The sequence below is a fragment of the Mixophyes fleayi genome, chromosome 3, assembly GCF_038048845.1.
Source record: "Mixophyes fleayi isolate aMixFle1 chromosome 3, aMixFle1.hap1, whole genome shotgun sequence".
Taxonomy (NCBI): domain Eukaryota; kingdom Metazoa; phylum Chordata; class Amphibia; order Anura; family Limnodynastidae; genus Mixophyes; species Mixophyes fleayi.
The window spans coordinates 212,409,141-212,433,476 of record NC_134404.1 but is presented as its reverse complement, the minus strand read 5'-3'; the positions used below and the strand labels follow the sequence as shown (position 1 = coordinate 212,433,476).

The window sequence follows — 24,336 nt, the reverse complement described above, 5'->3', positions numbered from 1 at the left end:
GCTTTGTACCAGCAAACCATTGAGAGCCCATGATTCATTGGGGATGAGTCCACAATAATAATCTACTTCTATTCAGTAGGATAAACTTCTGGATTATACCACTTATGTAGCAGAGTAAATGTTTTGTGACTGGTGTTTTAGAGCATGACACGGTCATGTGTTGACACAGAATATTCATCTAAAAACAGCCTTCTCTTATGTTAGGAAGCTCCTGGACAGGCCCATGATATGCTCTAAAATTACAGTGGGTAAAGCATTAACTCAAAGGGTAGTAATGTAACACAGATGTCCATTTTCCAGAATAGAAGTAGTTGGTGTTATTTTTATAGACTGTCATTAATATACCTACAGTTTGGTGACAAACTTTAGATTGATCCATTTATTTATTTTTTTTATAAATCTAGTGTTCATTTTCACTGCTAATAGCACATTTTTCTTTACTGTCAGTCTGCTTTACTTTGTAGCCACCTTGTTTTATTGTGCATATTTACCATATATATTTGCGAAACAAAGAACAAGACATGCTGAATTGATGCAATTTATTATACATTTTAGTTTTACAATGGACCAAAATAGGGCAGAGGATCATATATCAAAAAGTTAGATTATTATAAATTCAGTGAGGTGATGTAACTACTTGTTAAATCAAAAATATAAACGCCACCAATCTTCATAGACAATCGAAGATGCCATACAGTATGTATAGGTAAATTTTCTTAGTAAATTAATCTCATTGCAATGTTGCCTGACTAGACTCCAAGTATTTATATAAATGTCACTAAAGTATAGCGCAAAGATGAACCTTAAGTTAACCAGCGCAGCTCAGCCATGTAGAGAATTACCTTGAATGCACAATATTGAAATTATGGCTTTTCAAAGAACTAGAAAATTAACATTCATGAACACATTTTTTAAAAATATCTTAGTTGGAGAGGTATGTATCCAAGGAATAAAATGCTTACCGATGTTTTTCATTTGCAGGATAGACTTCTTGTAGTCTCCCAAAGCATATTGTCTGACATGCATTATCTGTTCTTTACGAGTATTTACTTTATCTGTACAGGATATAATTAAAGGTCTTCAGCTGTGTATTAAATGTATCACATTTAATCTTGTTTTTGTTTTCATTTTCCCTTATGTGTCTAATGCAAACATCGTAGCCCATCGAGAACCATGTCAGATACCCAACCGATTATTATCAGGTATGATTGTAAATGCAGACGAAAGATGACCACTTTTGGGCATGGTCATCTTGTGATGTGGATGTGATTTGGTCCAAGTGCCAAAAGCTTATACAATTTGACAACCCACATGTGCAACCAAATTAACCTGTATCAGCACAGTATGAATCATTTAGCAATACAATAGTTTGGGTGTAAGGCCTAGTGGCAAATAGAGTCTGACATTATTGGAGGAGCAGCTAGCTACAAAATTAGAACGGGGTAGGAAGGCATTCACAAGACAGAAGTTTGCTAATAGTCTGTAAATAAAAAATAGTTTTAACTGTGTGTAGTACATCGACATTGTGTTATGCTAAATAAATTTGTAGAGTTTTTAGTGCCTTTTAATGATTATGAAGTGATACTTCCATAATTTTGTCCTCATTTTAATTTATGGCTAGAGCTTAATTTTACTATAGTCATTAAGTATTATGGCAATGGCCACTCCATGGTGCAAAATGAATAAGAGGAGGAATAAGATTTCTGACTTAATATTTCCATTGTTTTACTGGGTATTTATAGAAAATAATGCCCTGATTTTGTATCATGGTGTATTTTCCTTTAAATTACCCTCAGAACAATAAAAACATGCCCTACCAGCGCTACCAATTATAGCGTGGGCACATATGCATACAAAGCACTATCTGCAGTTTGATTCTCCCTAACCTGTTGTCCAGTTACAACACATTTAAATTTGTGTAGCATACTACGGCTGGGTACACACTACAGTGCTTTCAGCCAAGTATCAAACCAATCACCTGACTGCTCAGCCCGATATTCCATTAATGTGTACACTTAGACGATGAACGATTGTCGTTCCAAAGCACCGACCATCGTTTATTTTGATTGTTCAGCAGAACTATAAATCTCATTCAGCTATGGAACGACATCCTTCCCATCCTGCAGTGTGTATGCACTCACGATAAGGATCTCCATAGAGTTTACAGAGTCATGATCTTCTCAGCCGACGGTTATGACAGATGACGAGCACAGATGTGAGGGTAAATCTCTTAAAACGTATATAGTGTGTACACATGAACTGGCATACTGATTGGGACTTTTTTTTTTCTCAGTCGTTCGATAAATCGTTGTAGATAACACACTGGTTGGAAAATTCTGTAGAGTGTACCCAGCCTTGTGTCTCAGTGAACAGTAAAGTCAATTATTGAACCTTCCTGTTGGAAGTAACTTGTTTAACATTTTAGTATTTTATTCAGCTGTTTTACAAAGCCAAGAGCTCTAATTAATTGCTATTGGTGAAAAAATGTTTTTTGAAAATAGATTTAAGCACATCATTAATATACATCAGATTAAATAAAACACAAAATAAGACCCATAGATCAACAGACCTGAGATTGTAAATGCCTAAGTTTTTAACAAATAGGGAAGTTAATATAACTTAAATCTCGCTTGTGCTATGTTTCCCTATCTTATGCTGTCATTTGTTAAGCAATGAATGTAAAGGTTAACAATGTATTAAACTAATTCACATAATTGTTATTATTACAGGCAACAAGCTTCTTGAGAAAATGAAGAAACTCCTTATTAATAAGCAAATAAAAAATATGACGTAGAGTGTGACATGGACATAACAGAGACATTTAGAGTTTAGATTAGATCTGCATAATTCAGTGATGATCCATGAAATCCCTCTCGTGCTTTTCCAAAGCAGGATAAGATCATATTGAGAGCTGTGTTCACTGTCAGCTGAGAATCTCGCGGCGTTTCTCCACGAGATGGATTGACTTCCATCATATCCACTGAAGACAGTAATCCTAAACCATCAAAATATTTCACAGTAAATGAAAATTGCATGTAAAATACAGTAAAAAGTATCCTGAATTCTATTATGAAGTATAAACATATTTTACTTTGTGAGACTCTTATTTAGCTCACAGTACAATTTTCTGTTCCAGTCTGTGACACCCCAGAAATACCTGTATCGGTGACTAAACATGCTTATGGAAGAGAGCTACAAATATTCATTCCTGGAACCTCAGATACCAAATTTGTTATTTCTGAGCAACAACTGCCCTCCAATGAAACTTTGAATTGAAGGATGCAAATTTCTTAGCAGCTACTGCTGCATAGTCCCCCACCCCACTTCTTTCAGCCATTGTAATAAAATAATTTTAAAATTAGGGCTCATTAGGTTTTTGTGTTGTGCACCTAGTAGTGTATAGTATGTCTGGTGTTTATAAGTTACCTGTTTTGTAAAGTTGTTCTGTGATGTACATGCCCTCTCTATAAGTCAGTCCTCCATGGACAGGTGTTCCAGTAGCTGGTGCCACGCTGGGGTCCAGGCCATCTATATCAAAACTTAAATGGATGGGTCTTTTCTTCCTTTTAAGATACACAATTGAACAAACGCAAAATAAATAAAACATATGTATGTTGATAAATAAGTTACTTAACGAATGTCAGCAGTTTTTTTTTTTTGCTATGTTCGAAAAGGTAGTTAAATCAGTTTTTCCTCTTCAACACTAATATTATGTACATTTTGATGGCATATTGTAAATAGATATCCAACTGGTCATGGCAATTTACCATAAGGCTCCTCAAATGGGTTTAAAAAGATCAAATAGCAAAGCATATTATGCAAGTCATGACCTCAACCTGCAGGGATTTATGTGTTCCTGTCCATGTGGAAATCCACCAATCTTTTCAGGGCATCTGCCCAATTTTGCAGCATAAGATAGAGAAGCTTTTCCTCCACAGCAGTTGGAGGGGTGTTTAACATTAGCTTACATCAAATGTGTGATATGGATAGAATCCCAGGAATATTTAATGCATAAACACTAGTTCTGACAGTAATATGCAAGCTTTAATATGTTAGTAATGTTCAATAATGTGTTTACGTTAAAACTGTAGCTTTTTTTTGTCACAAAATCCTGCTGTGATTTTTGAGATATTTGTTCTTAAAATGTTTGGAGGTTTGTTTTTTTTTGTACAGCATTTTATGTATAACAAAACAGGCAGCTAATTCATTGAAAAAGTGGCAACAAAATAAAGCACATTTAATTCACTGGTTCATCAAGATAAATATCTATTTGTCTTTTGGCCACTGGCTAATAAAATTCAGCCCTCTGTCAACTTGTACCCAAAAGTCAATTTCCAGCTCTGTTTTTCCAGTTGTATTCCACTCAATGTGTAAGTGGCATAGTTATATCCAACTACTAGATGTATGACTCTGCATTTATTTACATTACATTTCTTCTGACATTTCATGGTCCAGTTTGAAATGTGTTCAAAACCCTACATAGCTTAGTATCCTGGGTAGATGTGGACACATTTCATTCTAGGCCATCTATTTTCAGGAGAATACACATTAAATAAGATTTCAGCACTCCTATACTTTTTTGTTAATGCATTCTTTTCAAATTACAAATTTTAGGGAAAGTCATAGTTTTTCCTGTTTAGTTACATGTGCTTAAAGCTTAATGTTAGTTTAGATCTACTTATGTACCACACCAGTCTTAGGTGTGCACATTACTTTAATGTCTCCACTAAGTCACTTGTTTCAAGACCATAAACCCAGTACCACATCTAATATTTCCCAATATCTATAGTATTAAAGCAAATAGACATAAAAGAGGATACCTGTTTGTCTTCAAAGTAAAAACATTTATATTTCTTTACAATCCGTTATTTTGCAGTTGTTTTCCCCAAGGCTGATGTCTCCTAACACATGCATTACAAAGGCCAAGCCTAGAGTGACCCCATTGAACTAGTTGCATGACAAAACCAATGAATGTAAAACAGGTATAACTTCCTTTCATGAATATGTTGTATTCAAGTACTTACTTGCCAACTAAATATTCAAGTGTTTCGTCCATCACTTTGTTAATTGTCAATCTATCCACATCAGACATTGAATAGCTCTTGATACCAAGTGTCTGCAGAATATAACTAAAATAAAAGAGATATACAAGTTACTTTTTTTAATCATTATATTTGTTTATAACATGCATTGCATGCACATTGAGCAGGGTAGAACTTATAGAATGATTCATTTAATGCATCTAATATATGTTAATTTATTGTTTAACTTATATTTGCTTTATTATTGGTTTTTTTATTATCATCATTAATAATCTATCCATTAACACACCACTAAACTATTCATTAATTTATTTATATAACCCTAGATGTGTACCCACACTTGTTTTCACTTTTAGTAGGATGTTTGCCTAATCTTTTAGAGGGCGCAAATGCATGAGTCTTTACTTGTGCTATTTGAGATAATATATTAAAGGGATTTTGTGCCTAAAACAACATATATTAATTAAACTTTTAAAATATAAATTTGCAAGCATCACTATACTGTATCAGCTCAATTACTGTAAATGACAGTGTCTTCATTTGTTCCTGAATTACAATAGGATACTTATTGACTGATAGGACATCCTTGAATGTTCACAGTTTATGAAGAACAGCTTAATTCACTGTGATCTTGGTGTCTCTGTTCCCTGTGTGAGATCCAGGAAGGGATGGTCAATGTGTACAAGAAAAACTTTGGCAGAATTGAGCTGTGATCCTTAAAATGTAAGGGAAAGGCAATAAATACATTTAACTAAGGGTGTTAACTGTAGAATGAACTTACTGTTCTCCAGGGTCTACATCTCTTAGTCCAATGTATACTATGTCTTTAGCAGACAGACATGGCTTCACCCAAGAGAATCCCGGTATCTCCGGCATCTAAGAGACAAAAAAAGTGTAGTGTCTTAAACTGTGTGATTTATTAGTAAAAAAAAGTTTTCCTTTTAATACAACTACAATTTATAACTTAAGTCCATAGATACATCATGACTGTCTTTACTGTGGAGGGACAGACCAAAATCCCGCTGTCCCTTTTTTTTCCAATATGTCCCTCTTCCAGAAGCTAGAAACCCTGGCTATTAGAAATCTCTATTTCTTTCTAAATTCAGTATAACATTCACACTTTCATTTTTGTTCTAGCACCTTGTGGTGTCTATATGTCAGTACATTAGGTTCTTGTTTAACAAAAAAAAAGTTGTTTGTTTGTATTGAGTTAATACATCCATCCTTAGTTTACTGAGTTTAAGATGAATTCTCAAAACTTCAATCTCATTTAATATGCATTACACCAGTATTAACATTCCTTATGAGTGGCACAAGTCTAAATAGGAATAAAGGGGATGTCCAGATTGAGTTGATGGTTTTTTATCTACGTCTTACTAGCAGAATGAGAATGATCTGTCATGTCCTGCTATGGTTGTTGACTGTTCCTCCCTGCCTGGACAGCTTGCAAACATGCAAACATTTTAGTCAGTGAAGGGTACCTGACCTCATCCAAAAAAGTTAGCCCCCACTTTGAAAATTATCCAGGCACCTGGAGAACACCGTATTTAGGCATTTTGATCTTGGTAGAGTAAGACGCTTTTACTACAAAACAGGTTAGCTAGATATCCCCTCAACACATTTACGTCATGTCCCTATACCTCTATCATTAATTTCAACATAGACTGTTTTGACTCAGGTAATCATGAACAAAATATCTACTGTGTATTATAATTAATTGTTTACCTTGTTTTTCAGCTCTTTTATTAGGAAAGAGACAGGCTGTCCGTGTAGATTGCCACTTGGTGATGTCAATGGAGTGTTGATATCTGCATGGGCATCAACCCAAACTACACACAGATCAGGGTGAACCTTAGCGTGACCTGCAATTGTCCCAACTGCCAAGCTGCATCAGCACAAACAGTGGATAGGGGTAAACAAATAGAATGTCACAACACATTGAAATGGGACATGGGTGCATCTGTGGCTAAAATTCAGCTCTTAGAACATTGTGTTACAAATTACAATTTAATTCCTGGCAAAATAACTGAATGTATGACATTGTTCTATGTTAAGCATTAACAACAGTTGGTCAAATGGATCATTACAATGTCCTTTTATTTTTTTATAATGACCTTACATTTCTAAAATATTGTAATTTATATATTTGTATTGTCGAGTCATTTTAGGGTTGTTTATTGGCCCAAGCAAATATCAGCTATGAAGCTTATTAGTAATTTTGAGGTAGAAATATCTGCCTATGAAGTAAAATAATGAATGACTTCCAGCATGTAAATGTACAATTTAAACATACGTTGATATTATCTCTTCACTACACTGAATCATATTATTACTTGCATATTATTATTATATAATATAGTTGATGCTCTCTGAAAACCTATCTCTTTTTTTTCTTTTCTTTTTTTTGTAAGAGCTTCCCTTACCCCAGATTATACTACTCACACTAATGCACCCTCACAACTGTCCCAATCTTAACTGTAAGCAACATTTGCTCCTCTTGTTTCAGTGACAGTGGCGGACATGGTAAGTGTGACTAAGACCCTGATGTGATGTTATTTGGAGTATGGAGCCACACAAACTACACTTATGCGGGACAGATGAAGTCATTCCCAATATAAGTGTCTGTAATTGGCCAGGTGACTTATCCCTGATTACTATTACACACTAATGCACCCTCACAACTGTCCCAATCTGCACTCTGAACCACATTTGCTCCTCTTCAGCTGTGCTTTCTTCCACTTAGAATGTGAGCTCTCTAATGAGCACGGCCCTCAATACTCTTTGTTTTCATGTCTGCATTTATTTTGTCTACCTTGTATGTCCTATTTTCCTTACTGTACAGCGCTGCAGAGCACTGTGGCACCTTACATATCTAAGATAATAATTGTTATGAGATTTTACCATTTAATCTTGTAATTGAGTTCACTGGTGCTATTGCATATTTGCAGTTTTTACCCCAGGTGATTGGTTCATTATTTTTTTTTATCTAAATCTGCCAAGTTAGTTTAAATAACATTTTCATGTTTGCTTTTCTGTGTTTTAATAACAAATATAAATATTAAAAGACCTGTGGTCTCCACCAATGACTAGACACACACTGCCGGTCTTCTTGACTTCTGCAACTGCATTCGCAACTTTCTCCGTAGCTTGTCCAACTGTGCGAGGATTCTTAACATTTTGAAATGATTCATCATTTAGTAAATCGGGAAAATGCAGATCATTATAATCCTTCACGTCATACTCTACAACAAAAGAAATTAAAATGGGTTTCAGAATTTTAAGCATTTTTAAAAGGGAATCTCATTTCAAACCCTTACCATTGTGTTCTAAAGTTTTAATCTGCATGACCTATTACTTGTGTGTTAATGCACACCTCCGGTACAGTAGATTATATTAGTAAAAGCACAATGAATGTAGAGTGAATGGGCAATGCGTTAAAACCTATTTTCTCAGCACATATATCGATCACCCACAACATTAAAACCACCTGCCTAGCATTGTGTAGGTACCCCTTGTGCCTACAAAACAACTCTAACATGTAGAGGCATGGACTCCACAAGACCTCTGAAGGTGTCCTGTGGTATCTGGCACCAAGACGTTAGTAGCAGGTCCTTTAAGTCCTGTAAGTTGCAAGGTTGTTACTCTAGCACATCCCACAGATGCTTGATTGGATTGAGATCTAGGGAATTTGGACGCCAAGTCAACACCTCAAACTCTTTGTCATGTTCCTCAAACCATTCCTGAAGAATTTCTGCATTGTGGCAGACCTCTGGAAGAGGCCACTGCCATCAGGGAATACCGTTGCCTTGAAGGGGTGTACTTGGTCTGCAACAATGTTTAGGTAGGTGGTACGTGTCAAAGTAACAGCCACATGAATGCCAGAACCCAAGGTTTCCCAGCAGAACATTGCCCAAAGCATCACGCTGCCTCTGTCAGCGTGCCATCTCTTCCCTAGGTAAACAAGGAACACGCACCCAGCCGTCCACATGATTTAAAAGAAAAGGTGATTCATCAGACCAGGTCACCTTCTTCCCTTGCTTCATGTTCCTGTTCTGGTCACGTATTCAATGTAGACACTTTCGACAGTGGACAGGGGTCACCATGGACACTGTGACCACTCGCAGCCCAATACACAGAAAGTTGCATTGCACTGTGTGTTCTGACATCTTTTTATCATATGAACAACAAGGAGTACAAAGAAGGAAAACATGTTTAATTAGGGCACTCTGTGATGTAATAAGGGTTGAATACATATTAAAACATACATTTTATTTAACCATTTAAAATGATTACAAAGTGTTCCCAAGAATTAACCTGAATATAACTTGTAGCGAAATATTAAAAATAAGTGTTGAAAAAGATAGAATGATAAAAAAAAAATTAGTCATAAAATGGCAGATATGCCGCCAAGCTGCGCTGTGTTGTTGGTTGGTAAATATATTATTTTATATAAACATCAATATATGACTTCTTATTATGCATCTATTGAAGTCCTTAAGCTGTAACTAGCATGTTAGCACAAATAAAGATGTGTAAACCACGTAATTAGTCCATGGTTGTTGTTTTAATTAAAAACATAGATTGTATTAGTGGAATATTGTCAAAATTGTCACATGGACATACTAGCTCAGAAATATACTCCTAGGAAAATGTAAATATATAGGCAATGGCTAGTATCTTATTATCACTGGTGGTATCTATATATTTACATTTTTCTAGGAGTATATTTTTGAGCTAGTATGTCCGTGTGACAATTTTGTCAATATTCCACTAATACAATCTCGCTATGTTTTGAATTAAAACAACAACCATGGACTAATTAGGTGGTTTACACATCTTTATTTGTGCTAAAATGTTAGTTACAGTTTAAGGACTTCAATAGACACATAATAAGAAGTCATATATTGATGTTTATATAAAATAATATATTTACCAACCAACAACACAGTGCGGCATATCTGCCATTTTCTGACAAAAAATTTTTTTTATCAGTCTATCTTTTTCAACACTTACTTTTAATATTTCACTACAAGTTATTTTCAGGTTAATTCTTGGGAACACTTTGTAATCATTTTAATTGGTTAAATAAAATTTATGTTTTAATATGTATTCAACCATTATTAATCACAGAGTGCTCCAATTAAACATGTTTTTCCTTCTTTGTACTCCTTGTTGTTCATAGTAATTATACATGTATTGGGTGCACCACCTGAGGTTTGATATTACCATATTGTGAGATGATATAATTCAGATCGGGAATGTGAATACCTTAAGCGTTGGTAATTATTCTTAGTATATCTTTCTATCATAGCCAGCATTAAGTTTTTGTGCTACAGTAGCACTTCTGTAGGATTTGACCAGATGTGCTAGCCTTTGCTCCCCACGTGCATCAGTGAGCCTTGGGCACTCATGACCATGTTGCTGTTTCACCGGTTGTTCACTTTTGGAGAGTGGTAGGGCATTATCCTGTTGAAAGAGGCCACTGTCACCAGGGAATACCGTTGCCATTAAAAGGTGTACTTGTTCTGCAACAATGGTTAGGTAGGTGGTACATGTCAAAGTAACATCTACATGAATGCCAGGACCCAAAGTTTCCCAGCAGAACATTGCCCAGAGCACCACGCAGCCACCGTTGGCTTGCTTTCTTCCCATAGTGTATCCTGGTGCCATCTCTTCCCCAGGTAAATGATACACACTCATCTGATTGTCCATCTGATGTAAAAGAAAACATGATTCATCAGACAAGGCCACCTTCTTCCATTGCTCCATGGTCCAGTTCTGGTGCTCATGTGCACATTGTAGGCACTTTCAGTGTTAGAGGTCAGCATTAGCACTGTGGCCAATCTGCGGCTATGCAGCCCCATATTTTCTAGCCTTCTGCGGGATTGGACTAGGCGGGCTAGCCCTTGATCCCCATGCGCATCAGTGAGCCTCGTGCGCTCATGACATTGTTGCTGGTTCACTGGTTGTCCTTCCTCGGACCACTTTTGATAGGTACTAACCACTGCAAACTGGGAACACCCCATAAGACCTGATTTTTTGGAGATGCTCTGACCCAGTAGTCTACCCATCACAATTTGGCCCTTATCAAAGTCTGTCAGATCTTTACGGTTGCCAATTTTTCCTGCTTCCAACACATCAACTTCAAAAACTGACTGTTCACTTGCTGCCTAATATATCCCACCCATTGACAGCTGCCATTGTAACAAGATAATGTTATTCACTTCAAACGTCAGTGGTTTTAATGTAGTGGCTGATTGGTTTATGTATATATAGGCTCTCAAAATGATCAGCTCCTCTGCTGCACTAAGAGTTAACTATTTTGTAGAGAGCTGCAATCTTGTTGAAATAATATTAGAAAAATGTATCAGTCTCGGCTGCCTGCAATATAGAAGGAAGGGGGAGACAGTAGACTACTATCTTTTCAAACAAACACTAGGGGGTATATTTACTAAACTGTAGATTTGAAAAAGTGATGATGTTGCCTATAGCAACCAATCAGATTCTAGCTGTCATTTTGTGGAATGTACAAAATAAATGATAACTAGAATCTTATTGGTTGCTATAGGCAACATCTCCACTTTTTCAAAACGCAGTTCGGTAAATATACCCCTAGATGTTAGCTGAAATGTCTTGCTAACATATAGGTTAAGAACAGCTTTAGTTTATGGCTATTATTCTACCAGAAGGCAGCAAAAAGTTGTAATAATAGTTATAAAAGTAATAATATATAAATGTACGGACCAATGGACCCTACTGTATAATAAGGATATTAGAAGTCACTGAGGAGATATTTTCCTGGGTTGGGTACGATTTACTTATTACCAGTATTCCGACATGGAGAACCCCTACAAATAAAAAACGAAATTATGAAAAAGCAATTTGAAAATAAACAGACTTACGTTCAACCCGATGCTGGACATCTCCGATGAAAGCAACATGCTGATAGCAAGTGATTCCAATTGAACAAGTGTTCGGCAGTGCAGGCTGACGTCATCGCGACATCTGTCAATAGAAATTTAAAGAGGCAATGTCGGGATAAGTGTTTAAACACTTAACCACATTGCTGCTTTAAATTTCTATTGACAGACGTCACGATGACGTCAGCCTGCACTGCCGAACACTAGTTAATTCGGAATCACTTACTGTCAGCATGGTGCTTTCATCAGAGATGTCCAGCGTCGGGTTGAAGGTAAGTCTGTTTATTTTCTAATTGTTTTTTCATAATTTCGGTTTTTATTTGTAGGGGTTCTCCATGTCGGAATAGTGATAATCATTAAAATGATTACCACCGATTTGCCCATATAAAAGCACAAGGTAGCAGACAAAGAGATTTTATACAGGACATGGAACACAGGTGATTAACTGGTTCCTTATAACTTACAGTAGTTGGAGCATTATCTTTTCTAATATATAGACACACATTTTTTACAGAAAGTAAACATATTAGTATTACATGTTAACATTCAACATTACATTTTATCAAATCATGTCTTGGTATACTTTTTGTTTTGTTTGATATCTGTGCTTTGTTAGAAAGTTATTTGCTGTATCTAGGAGGGACTGGGCAGAACTTGTGGTCAGTGTAATGTTAGTAAATTTCTGGAAGAAGAGACTATTGAAGCAGAGACGCGCTAGGTACTGTGAAACAAAATGTATGTAGAACTGTGAAGTATATTATCTTTGCCACACTCTGGCATGGACAAGGTGTGTTCAAAATAGACACCATAGTTAAAGATATTATCTGGTAATGTCAGTGACAATATATGGTGCAAATGTTTTCACACCACTCATGTATTACAATCTTATTATCAATGGTAGATATGAGTTCCCATTTAAAATTTGACTTAACTTAATATTCACAGTACACAAAATATATATTCATATTTAATGTGTATATACATATCAAATTTGATTAATGTCTAAGGAAAAGGCTATCTCAATATTTTGTCTGAAAAAGATCACCTTAAATTCAAACACAAATGAAAATTATCAAAAAATAAAAATTGTTGACATGATCTGCCTTTTTATAGTACACATTTGTCATTTAGTTTTATATATGTCTAGGTGATGAAACTATTAATTCTAAGAATGAATCAAGCAGAATACACTTGGTTACATCACAACATCTTGCTTCAAAAGTAGGATTTTAATGTTAAGTATTTATAAAACAAAAAGGGTAAAAAAAAATTGCATCAACTATTTGGCAAACACTATGTCATACTACAGTTCTTGTTGCCTTGCAGCATATTGCACAATCCTGGAAGCTAAAATATGTGCTTAGCACGTCTACTTAGATTGCAGCAAGGTGAATGATGTCAAACAGACGTAGACCCACATCAGTAAATCATTGCAAATTTCCCAGGTTGTGGAGTCAGGTCAGAAATGTCTGTGTGTAGGAGGAAATGTGGATGTCATAATATACAGTAGCTTCATCTGAAATCATGATTCACATTAGTGTCAGAGTGAAACTAAAACAAGATTCTTCAGTTGTGACTTTGAATTTGTGAAGCCTGCATGAACTAACACAAGTGGCTCCTTCCATACATAAGGTCTTTTTCAGTTTAGTACATGAATCTAAATTTACTTTCCAAAATCCAACAGCAATTATCGGCACTACAGGTAGCTGTATGTTCCCTTAGTAGCTTTATGCCTGTTTGTACATAATTTAAATAAACACAAATAGAAATTATTCATTGTGAGTTATGTATAACCTAATTTTTTTTTTCATTAGTTTTCTCTAAATATTGCACTTTGGAGAAAACAAACAAAAAAACATTTATTCCAATATGCTACCTTAGGAAAGCTCTATCTCTATGTAAAAAGAGAAAGCTAGACTCAATGAAATCTATGACATTTTTTTCTTACAGTTAACACATTTTTTTATTTTTTTTTGCACTGGACTAAATACAATAAAAACTAAACAAATAAACCTCCATATTGTATATGTTCATGTATTTAGTCTGATTATCTTACCCAGTTCTTCCAGTTTTTCAATTAACCCAGCTGCTCGTATATGCCTTGGGCCTTCTTCCACACCACCTCTTGGCTGACAAAGAAAAATGTATGAGAATTGTGCAACATTTAATTCATGACCTTTAATTTAACATGTTATAAAACAGTGAATGTGATATATACAATATATAGATTTGTGGTGTACAGCTAGTCCTAATATGGAGAGAAATATCACCATAGATCGTTTTGTGTCACTTTAGTGTACCTCTCAATTCTCAAATCCTTACTGATTACTACAATACAATAAATGACTACTCCACTTAAATTTAAGGATTACTTATTCCAAATGTTGGAATTCATTAAAAGGATATTAGAATATACATTGCTCAATCTCTAGATAATTTTGTTTCTGATGGCCACAGAAATTATAGGATCCAAGATTGTACATATCTATAAATTACTCATTTTATTCTTCAGTGTGCAAGAGCTCCAAAATATACTTGGATTTCTAACAAAGGCGCAAACATGCACAGTATAGTAAATAATAATATAAACAATAATACACTGTTTTTTTGGGGGCCACATTGTGCACCCTCTACATTTCAAAAAGGGCAGTGCATTACCATTAATCTCAATAATAAATTAAAACAATACATTTAATCAAATAAACACCTGTCTGTAATAACATATCAGTAGGCATTTTAAACAAGTGTTACAAAATAAAACAAAAATAAAATCTGACAAAACAGGAAGGAAGTTGGGGGCCGAAGGTGAAGGCTCTGAGGACCTCATGTGGAACTAGGTCCACCGATTGCCCATCACTGCCCTAGACTTAGACCAATCAAAAGAGATTACCTAGAATACAACAGAGTTATAAATAGTCCACTCAATTATAGCTGCTTTGGCTGGTTTTGCCACATATCACATACTGTCACACAAAGTGAGGGGACATTGTTATGCAATGCTTTTTGCATTCCTTTTTACAGCAGAAACTTCAGGATTAACTGTATTAGTTTCACGCCCTATAGACATGGATTTTTATTTTGCATTTGTATGGAAGCTATACAGCCTCATCTCACTCCCTCTAGCAACTAATTTACATATAGTGCACTAAAAAAGCTGTACAATATTGTCCCTACATTAACACACTCACAACACTTAACCTTCTGTGATAATGAAATAATGTTTATATGGATAAACTAACAAAATAGGGTCACATCATCTCTGCAGAGTGGTACAATGTCCGCACTATAAGGGGTATGTTTATAAGTATGGACGTATGCCCAAATTAAAAGTCTAATGTAACATGTTAGTGCTAAAGACAAATAAATATATATATATATATATATATATATATATATATATATATATATATACACTCTCACACACGCACTATACTGGCCCATATTTGATCTGCAGAATGTGCAAATGTGTAGACCCTTGGGAGAGTGGTCAATTTTCATCTCATCGCAAAATAAAAACCAACCAGTTTGCAATACTGTGGCTTGACTTTGAAAAAACTTTGCGTCAAATTAATTTACATTACTGAATAGTTGGAAATTGTTGATAATTGTCACTACTGCACTTATTGCTAATATCTACATTAAAAATGGAATATCTATTGTACTGCACCGTAATAGAGCATAAATAAATATGTGTATTTCCTTGACAACGCTTAAAAAACATTGAGATAATTAGTGATTATATTTGTGTCCATCCAATTTCAATCCACTGCTCCCTTTTTGTAGATTCAAGAATCTATAAATAGGAGGATTGTAGGTGCACAATAGTATAGGAAATATATACAGTACATTTAAAATGTCTACTTTGCATTCAGAACTATTTAAATACATTTACTGATGGAAATTGTTTTTTGTGTCTCTTCTTGTAACAATGGCCCCTTCATACTGGTCATAACATCTAAATATAGCATAGTAAATGATTTACTGGATATTTTACTATACATCTCAGTTATTTATTTGAGTATTGCACAGTAGCAAATACCTGTATACCACATTATAATCAATAGTGACAACATAGTAATAACAAAGTAAATATTATAATTCAGAATATATTGTTAGGCACTTTTTCATGAAGCATTTGTCATCCAGCTAATAAATCAAGTCACTCTTCCCACTCAGGGATGACTGTCAGGAGCACAGTTTTCAGATTTCACTGTTCAACAATCCTGTTCTAGAGAAATACATTAACACAGTATATTACTTCTAATAAAATGAAGATAAAGGCATTTTATATATTTTTTGATAGTAACAGCAAATGGTAAAAGTGGCTATGAAACTGTTTGTTTAATTTTACACATGTACTTTGTTTCTAGTCATTTTATATTGTAAGTAAAAAAAAAAAAAAAAGATAAACTGAAAAAGAAAGATTTGAAGTCAGGACATGTAGCAACCAGGAGAGATAAATTTGTTTAAGTTAATTAGTAATATAGCATGTCAATCTTTAAAGCTGGCTTCTATTTATGATATAGCATCTTGTGGTAATGTCTGCATATAAGAATTAATTGTGGGAAAAAACTCACCTGCCCCTTGGAGAAAGGTGCTCCAATTACTCCCACTGATCTCTTTCTTCCACTCATTGTGCCTGCTTCCTCTTATGTGTATGTCTGGCTGTTAAGTTTCTCCTTTTGTACCTTTCTACTCTGCATTACTGTGAGGAAAGAGGTGTAACATCTCCTCCCAGGAACAAAAATTATGCAATATGTTCCCTTTCAAAAGCATCAGCTGCTGCAACTCTCTGTTTGTCTAGTGATGTAGTCTTGAAAAACCTTGCCATTAGTGTACAATTTATACTTATTTTATGTGTTTGTTGTGTCACAGTCACTCATTGGGATATATTTACTCAACTTCGGCGTATGAAAAAGTGGATGTTGCCTATAGTAACCAATCAGACTCTAGTTCTCATTTATTTAGTACATTCTACAACATGACAGCTAGAATCTGATTGGTTGCTATAGTCAACATCTCCACTTTTTCAAACCCACAGTTTAGTAAATATACCCCTTTGTGTGTCTGCTCCACCCTTTTACCAATGTATTGTAATCTCTATCCATCAGGGCCCACCTGACCTTTTGTTTTCTCATCAGCATTTATTTTGCCTGCCTTGTATGTTTCTGAGCAATACAAGGCTACTAAGAACTCCTTTATTTGCCCTCACCATTTTTCTTAATATATTTCTAACATTAGATGGGGGACATATTATCTGACTTTATAAAATTAAATTAGTAGATACATCACTGTTTGACAAATCATATACTATGTTTGTGTGGTCATGATATCCACATGAAGAGGATCACCTATATGCTATAGCTAAGTGTACTCCAAATACTATATAGGCTACCTTTTGAAATAACATCTCAGTTTATGTATATATTTTTGACTTGAGAGATATAACACTTAGGTAACCTTAAATCAGTCTTAGGTGTCACAGGCAATTTTAAATATATGTAATTGGTTCTAACACTAGTAACCATTGTGTCTTTCCAAACCTATTGTTATTTTCTTGCGTCCTGGTAGCATTTTTCAGAATGCTACTTGTTCTATTCCTGTGCATTTCTTATGTACTATATGTATGTAATGTATGTATGAACAACAATAAACAACCAGACAATCCTGCATTTCCCATGAATCACTTTTCATCTTAAAGAAGGAAGGATAAGCTTCAAGAAATTTTTTAGAATAATTGCATAATTATTGTATGCAATAGTTCCACTAATGACATGAAATTAATTTGAGTCATTGTGAGTTGATCAGGAAAGAGAGACATGTGCCTTTCATTTACTTGTGAATATATTTTATGCTGTCATCATGAGTTTTACATGTTTTCTGAAATGGCATAAAACAAAATTTGTTATTTTAAATTACATTGTGATCCTACTAGACAGCATAATCCCACAAAGTACAGTACTACAATGATTGTCTAGAAACATTTCCTTTAGAATATTGTTGCTCAGAGCCCCTTGAATTCAATATTAAAAAGTAAGCGCAATGTCCGATTTGAGTGCTGCAGAATATGTTAGAACTTTTTAAATAAAGACTAAAAAATATAAAACACATCATAGTAATGAGGTGCCTCATAATTGATAAGCTCAACATTTTTCTACAACAAAATAACTTTATTTCTTCACCAAATGAGGCAACTCTGGTTTTGCATTGAAACAAAAGAGTTGGATGTTTATTTTATATTCTAACACTAAAAAAAGTACTACACTGGGGCAGCACGGTGGCTTAGTGGTTAGCACTTCTGCCTCACAGCACTGGGGTAATGAGTTCATTTCCCAGCCATGGCCTTATCTGTGTGGAGTTTGAATGTTCTCCCCGTGTTTGCGCGGGTTTCCTCCGGGTGCTCCGGTTTCCTCCCACACTCCAAAAACATACTAGTAGGTTAATTGGCTGCTATTAAAATTGACCCTAGTCTCTCTCTTTCTCTCTCTGTCTGTCTGTCTGTGTGTGTATGTTAGCAGTGGAATTAGTGGTGCTATATAAATAAATGGTGATGATGATGATACTTTCAATATAAAGCTTTTTAGACAGTGTACACAGTGTCAATGAAGGGAACAGGTCTCACTTTTTATCACAAGTATGTTAACAAGAAACCTACCAAAGAAATAATGTGAGTAACTTGCCTTAACCTGGAATTGCTTTTAAGCAACTATGACACTAGTTGTACCTGTCAAACAAGGTGGCCTCTCTATTTATTAGGTTTCATAATTAAAACTCTATTATTTAACATTGCAAGTTAATAAATAAACATAGAAATCTAGAGCCTGTACATTAGATGTTGTCATATTGCTTTTGAGAATTTTTGCTATGATTATATGTATAGATATCATTACTTTGTATTTCATATATGCAAAACAACAACATCCAAAATATACCACTTATCTATTTTGGTTTGAAATAGCATCACCAATATTATCCAATCACCTTCAAAGCTAATATGTAGAAAATAAAGGGCTTTTGTCTTGTTGCTATAGAACAGAATAAGAGACTCAAAATTAATTAGAATTGGGCCCAATAGTTTTTGATGGCAGCCTTGAGTACAGGTACTTTATACTTAATATACCCACTGCCGAAAGCCAGGAAGTAGCACAGATTCAGTAATCGCCTTCTGCCTAAAACCAGAGAATAGCACAATGCAGATAATCAATCACGAACTGCCCAGTGCCAGGAACTACCATATGCAAGAATATGTATCCAGACAAACATCTACAACTGTGTTCCACTACTTTATGTATCAAGTGTATCCTCAACTCTTTGACTGTAAGTTCTTTTGGACAGAGCAATCTTCACCTTCTGTTTCATGCTATATATCAACATCCTAAATATACCATTTGATTATATTAGTTTTAAATGGCATCACAAATAACATCCAAACCCTTGCAAGACTAACTTGTAGAAAACAAAGGTTTTTTTTTGCCTTGTTGTGATCGTTCAGAATCAAATGTGTCCAGACAGGTTGAAACCTAAGGCAAAAATATTTTCTAGATGCAATATGCCTGAGTACTGTCAGTTTGTGTCAACATCTTATGTATATTGGGTTTGCTGAATACATTATTAGAGCTTGAAATAAATATTGTAATAAAAAAAAAGACAATTTCACTTCTGTTCACTATTAATAAAAAAATGCTAAAGGATTCCCATAAGTTTGATTTATCAAATGGCAAACTACCTACTGAGAATAAAATAAAAATAAATCTAACACAAGGACATAAATTGTATGATGTAGTGAGACTTGTGGAAATAAATGTAATGATAGCATCTTAGTCAATTAACCTGAAAGGTTACCTTAACACATAGCAATTAAAATTATATTCTATATGGATATTAAGATGATTTTTAAGAGTTAAACACTGTATTTATGCAGAAATAAAGAACTTGTTAAAACATGTTGATTTGATTCTGCCCTTGGTATTTCAAGTAAATTCATCCTAAATTGGTAATGGATCACACCATATATCCATGCTGCTTTTTACCACTTTAACACTGTTTAATGGGAAACATATGTGAAGAACAACTACAAAAAACGAAATGTAATAAAATCAACATAACATAATTTCGATGCTGCCCTAGGCATGTAGTTTGTCTAAATGGTAAATACAGTCCATAGATATTGCTATGTTTTATGCTAGGAGAAAACAGTAAGATAAGGTGAATCCCTAGGTTTGAGCACACCAAACAACCGCTAGTTTGAAATAGATGATGAAGAAATAATCTAAAGACAGGATTCCTTTACTATGTGATGTATTATTCAGGAAGAAAGGAATGAAAGTCTATGCAAGGGTGATGAACTCCCCCAAAAAATGAACATATACCTCCACTGATTGAGCAGTACATCACCCCATTTCTATAGTTTATTTTACCCTGCTTTACATATCACAGAATGGAACCTATTTTATATACCCATGATCCCCCAGCATACCAGAAACAAGAATGCCAACTCATGCTTTTAATTACTGAAGAATATACATTATACAGTTCATATACAATAAACTGTCTACAATGGCTGATTGTAGACAATCTGTACCTTACCTAGTTTTATTTAAGCACAGAACCTGAAAAGTTTGTAATGTCAGAAACTCAGTAACCATACATGGGCTTGAGTTTGTGGAGGAGACCCCTGTAATTATCTTGTATATTGTGATGATTTTGTGACTATCCCAGCTTTTCTTTGTCTATCTTGTGTCACTAGTAATGAGTCACTGCCAATGATAACACACACTGCTTTGTGCATTCTTTCTTTTCTCAGATGTTTCATCAATTGTTTGTGAACAATTAAACCCAAAGAAATTTGCATTGCAGCCCAAGCTATTGTATATGAAAGAGGAGGATTATACTGCATTTATATCCTTTATTATTTGCTCTTTCATAATGTATAGTGAACTTATGGAAATTGGCTACCACTGTGGCTTCCTTCATTAAAACAAAACTGACTCTTAGGGCATGTTCTCTTATTCCTATTGTCATGTACTTTGCTAAGGTGCTGTAACTTTACACTTTGAAAATGCAGGTAGCTTTCAGGATCATTAATTGATATTGCTACTTCTTCTTTCTGCTCTCACCTTAATGTAAACAGGTGTGTACCAAGCATACTATGTGTGTTTAGGTGTGGAAACAGCTTCTCCTTAAAAACAAAAAAACTCTGCTTTACACTACCTCAGGTGCAAAAATTTTGCTTGCTTGTACATCTGCCAATCTCTGGAATTCCAACATCTGAAATCTTCTGTCGAGCCATATGCAGCATCCCAAGATAGATGATATGCAGCCATTGTGACATACTCACAAATATATAGCAGTGCACTAGGAACTGTGATAGTGTATTCAAATAAAAACAACGCCACTAAAGAGTACACCATTAGACCTTCTGCAACACAAAATCCCTTGTTCTCTGAAATGTTACAACATTTTGTAGTTCACAGAGAATTGGTTAGAGGTTAATTGGAATTACCTAAATTCTGCCTTCCCCTGGAAACTCCTAGTAAGCATACATTTTTTAATCTCCAAGTGGCTTAAGGCAATTTTAATTTTCTCCATACGCAGGAAAAACCATACCACCCAACTGTTCTAAATTAAGGTGGGTCAGTCCCAATTTGAGTAGACTGTTGAGCAGTTTCAATAGTCATCATGTTTATCCTGACTCCCAAGATATTAGAAGGTAGGTCCCCACTTACCATGATTAGCGGGGACATCACAGTGACAAATGAGTCTCGTGCACATCTGCCTCAGCTGCACATAGAAATTCAAGGGTTTTTGGAGGGGGAGGGGGCGGCATGGCTAATTTTATGTAGTGGTATACCTGAAAGAGACCATGCTATAGTCCCAGAAGAGGCCCATACTTAAAGGTATGCATATTACTTTCTTTCAGCATATCTTACTGATGATAGCATAGCGAGTTTGGTGTAGTTTGTGGTCAGTTGGCAGTGCTTCTACAGACTCTATTTGGCCCCTCTCACTCACAAAAGCGAAACAATTCATTCATAGGAAGATTAAAGGTATAGTTATTGCAGTAGCTTTCCACAACTTTCCTCCAAGTAGTATGAAATTACTTTATAGCTTTATTTATACTAGGCCAAACACTGTTACAAGGCATTACACCATAACAGCAATATTTGTCACTGTAACCATGATTTCTCAAACTGAAACATCCAATATTATGCAAATAACTTTTAGCACACAATATTTAAATGGTAATGGGCATGTAAGTATCAATTCATTAGCCCCTCCCCCCTTGATCATTATCTCCTCAGTCATCTGGTTTAATTAGCTATATACAACTGCAGAAAAATTTTGGCCCTTATAAGTTCATTTGCTTCACTGAGCATTATTGAACTGAATTAAACACCTCTCCATTGCCCATGTGTCAATGTCTCTTCACCAGGTTTAAAGCTCAGTAATTATAGTCAACATATATGCATCAGTGGCAGATTGTTATACAACTTATGAATAGGTTCCCTTGATGTTATATTCAAAATTGTCTTCCCCTCACCTTCTGTTCACAATGCATTGGCATCTCCTTATCAAGCAACACATCCTAGAGACACGTTGGCCTCAAATATTTTAAGAGAGCATGTGCTACCTATGTGTTGCTATGCAACAAATAACCACATATCCTTCCAGGTTTCTAAGCTCAAGTTCTGATCGACTGTCTATTGCTCCACAGCAATAGACAGTCGAAATAACAAATCATACAAAATACAGACTAAAAGTGTGTCACCGAGCTGTGACATCATGTAAGTGGACGGAGCTCAGTGTGGGTGCACTGTGGAAAAATGAAAACACTGAATTAGATATGACATTATGTCACTTATTCAGTGTATTCGGTGCCTCCTAAACCTTTGTTTCCTATCCAGGGCCATATACTGGTAACGCTGGCTCTGGATATTCCTGATTGAGACCTAATGGCTCTAGGGTCCCCAATCTCTTTATTCAGTATACTTAATGTATTTACATTTTTTTTTTGTTGTTGTTTCATGTCTGCTCCTCCTTGGTGGCTGGACTTGCTCCAGTACATAGAACATCAGTAGGTGCCCAATTGTTAATTATGCTGGGGGCTGTGTCTAATTCAGAGCTAGGCTCTGATTGGTGGCCACTGGTATTTAAGGCAATGAGGTCTGCTGCCTCATTGCCGGTTATAGCTCCTGTGTTCCAGTCTGCTAACCTGCTAGTTCCTGTCCTGTATCCTGATATCTCTATTTGACTCCCCGTGTATAACCCTTGGCTTTGATTTGGACCTTGCTCGTGTTTCCTGTGACCCTGATCTTTGGCCTGTTTACCCGTTCTGCTATTTGCCTGTGACCCCTGACCTCAGCTTGTTCATCGATACTGTTGTCTGCTGCCGGCCCTTGACCTCTGCGTGGACCTGACTCCTCTTGCCTGGGTTCTCCCCAGCTGGTACGCACTTCACGACCCTCTGTCAGTCTGCGGCCCAGTCTGTCCCCACCATCAGGGGCTCCAGTGAACACCTGACTGGCAGAGTAGATTCCGGGTTGTGTTGTGCCGGCTGGAGGGGTTCCTAACATTATAACCGGCCCACTCACGGAGACGAGGTTGGAATGGATGCAAGTGGATCCTCACGGTCTCCAGCACAAGCCCTAGCAGCCCATGTTGAGTCCTTATATCAGATGATCCAGGGATTGGCTGAGCGTCTGTCTGTTCAAGAAGAAGCCGCAAAAGTGTCACAACCCACTCCAAGTTCCGTCTGTGAACCTAAGATGAACTTGCCGGATCGCTTCTCTGGAAATAGGTCCCTGTTTCGGAATTTCAGGGAGAGCTGCAAGCTCTATTTCCGATTGAGACCCCGCTCCTCCGGGTCAGAGCATCAAAGAGTCGGGATTATCATTTCCCTTCTACAGGGTGACCCCCAGTCCTGGGCGTTTTCCTTGCCGCAGACCAGTCCTGCCATGCAGTCAGTAGACGCTTTCTTCGAGGCGTTAGGTCTACTATATGACGACCCGGACCGTACTGCCTCCGCTGAAACTCATCTACGGGCCTTGAAACAAGGCCGGCGCTCGGCAGAGGAATACTGCGCTGAATTCCGTAGATGGTCACCTGATAGTGGATGGAATGATCCTGCCTTGCGGAGTCAGTTCCGTCTTGGCCTGTCGGAACAGGTCAAAGACTCTTTGGTGCAGTACCCATCTCCTACCTCTCTGGAGGATCTGATGCACCTCTCCATTAAAATCGACAGGAGATTTAAAGAGCGGAAAATCGAAAAGGAGACATCATCACCTCTATCCGGCTTCATTCCTGTTCCCACGGATGGTGAGGAACCCATGCAATTGGGGGCGTATCGTCTCTCCCCTGACGAAAGAGACAAGATA

At 36.1% G+C, this 24,336-nt stretch overlaps 1 protein-coding gene across 1 annotated transcript; it reads right to left on the bottom strand.

Moving 5' to 3' along the window:
* Positions 1 to 525: 525 nt before the first annotated feature.
* On the bottom strand, positions 526 to 16,655 carry ARG1 (arginase 1). Its single transcript, XM_075203081.1, has 8 exons — positions 16,540 to 16,655; positions 14,019 to 14,091; positions 8,110 to 8,284; positions 6,768 to 6,927; positions 5,824 to 5,918; positions 5,025 to 5,129; positions 3,427 to 3,563; positions 526 to 2,995 (listed from the first exon to the last, which is right to left on the bottom strand). The coding sequence occupies exons 1-8, from the start codon at positions 16,594 to 16,596 to the stop codon at positions 2,829 to 2,831; spliced, it is 969 nt and encodes a 322-aa protein (XP_075059182.1). The 5' UTR covers positions 16,597 to 16,655; the 3' UTR covers positions 526 to 2,828.
* Positions 16,656 to 24,336: the final 7,681 nt, after the last annotated feature.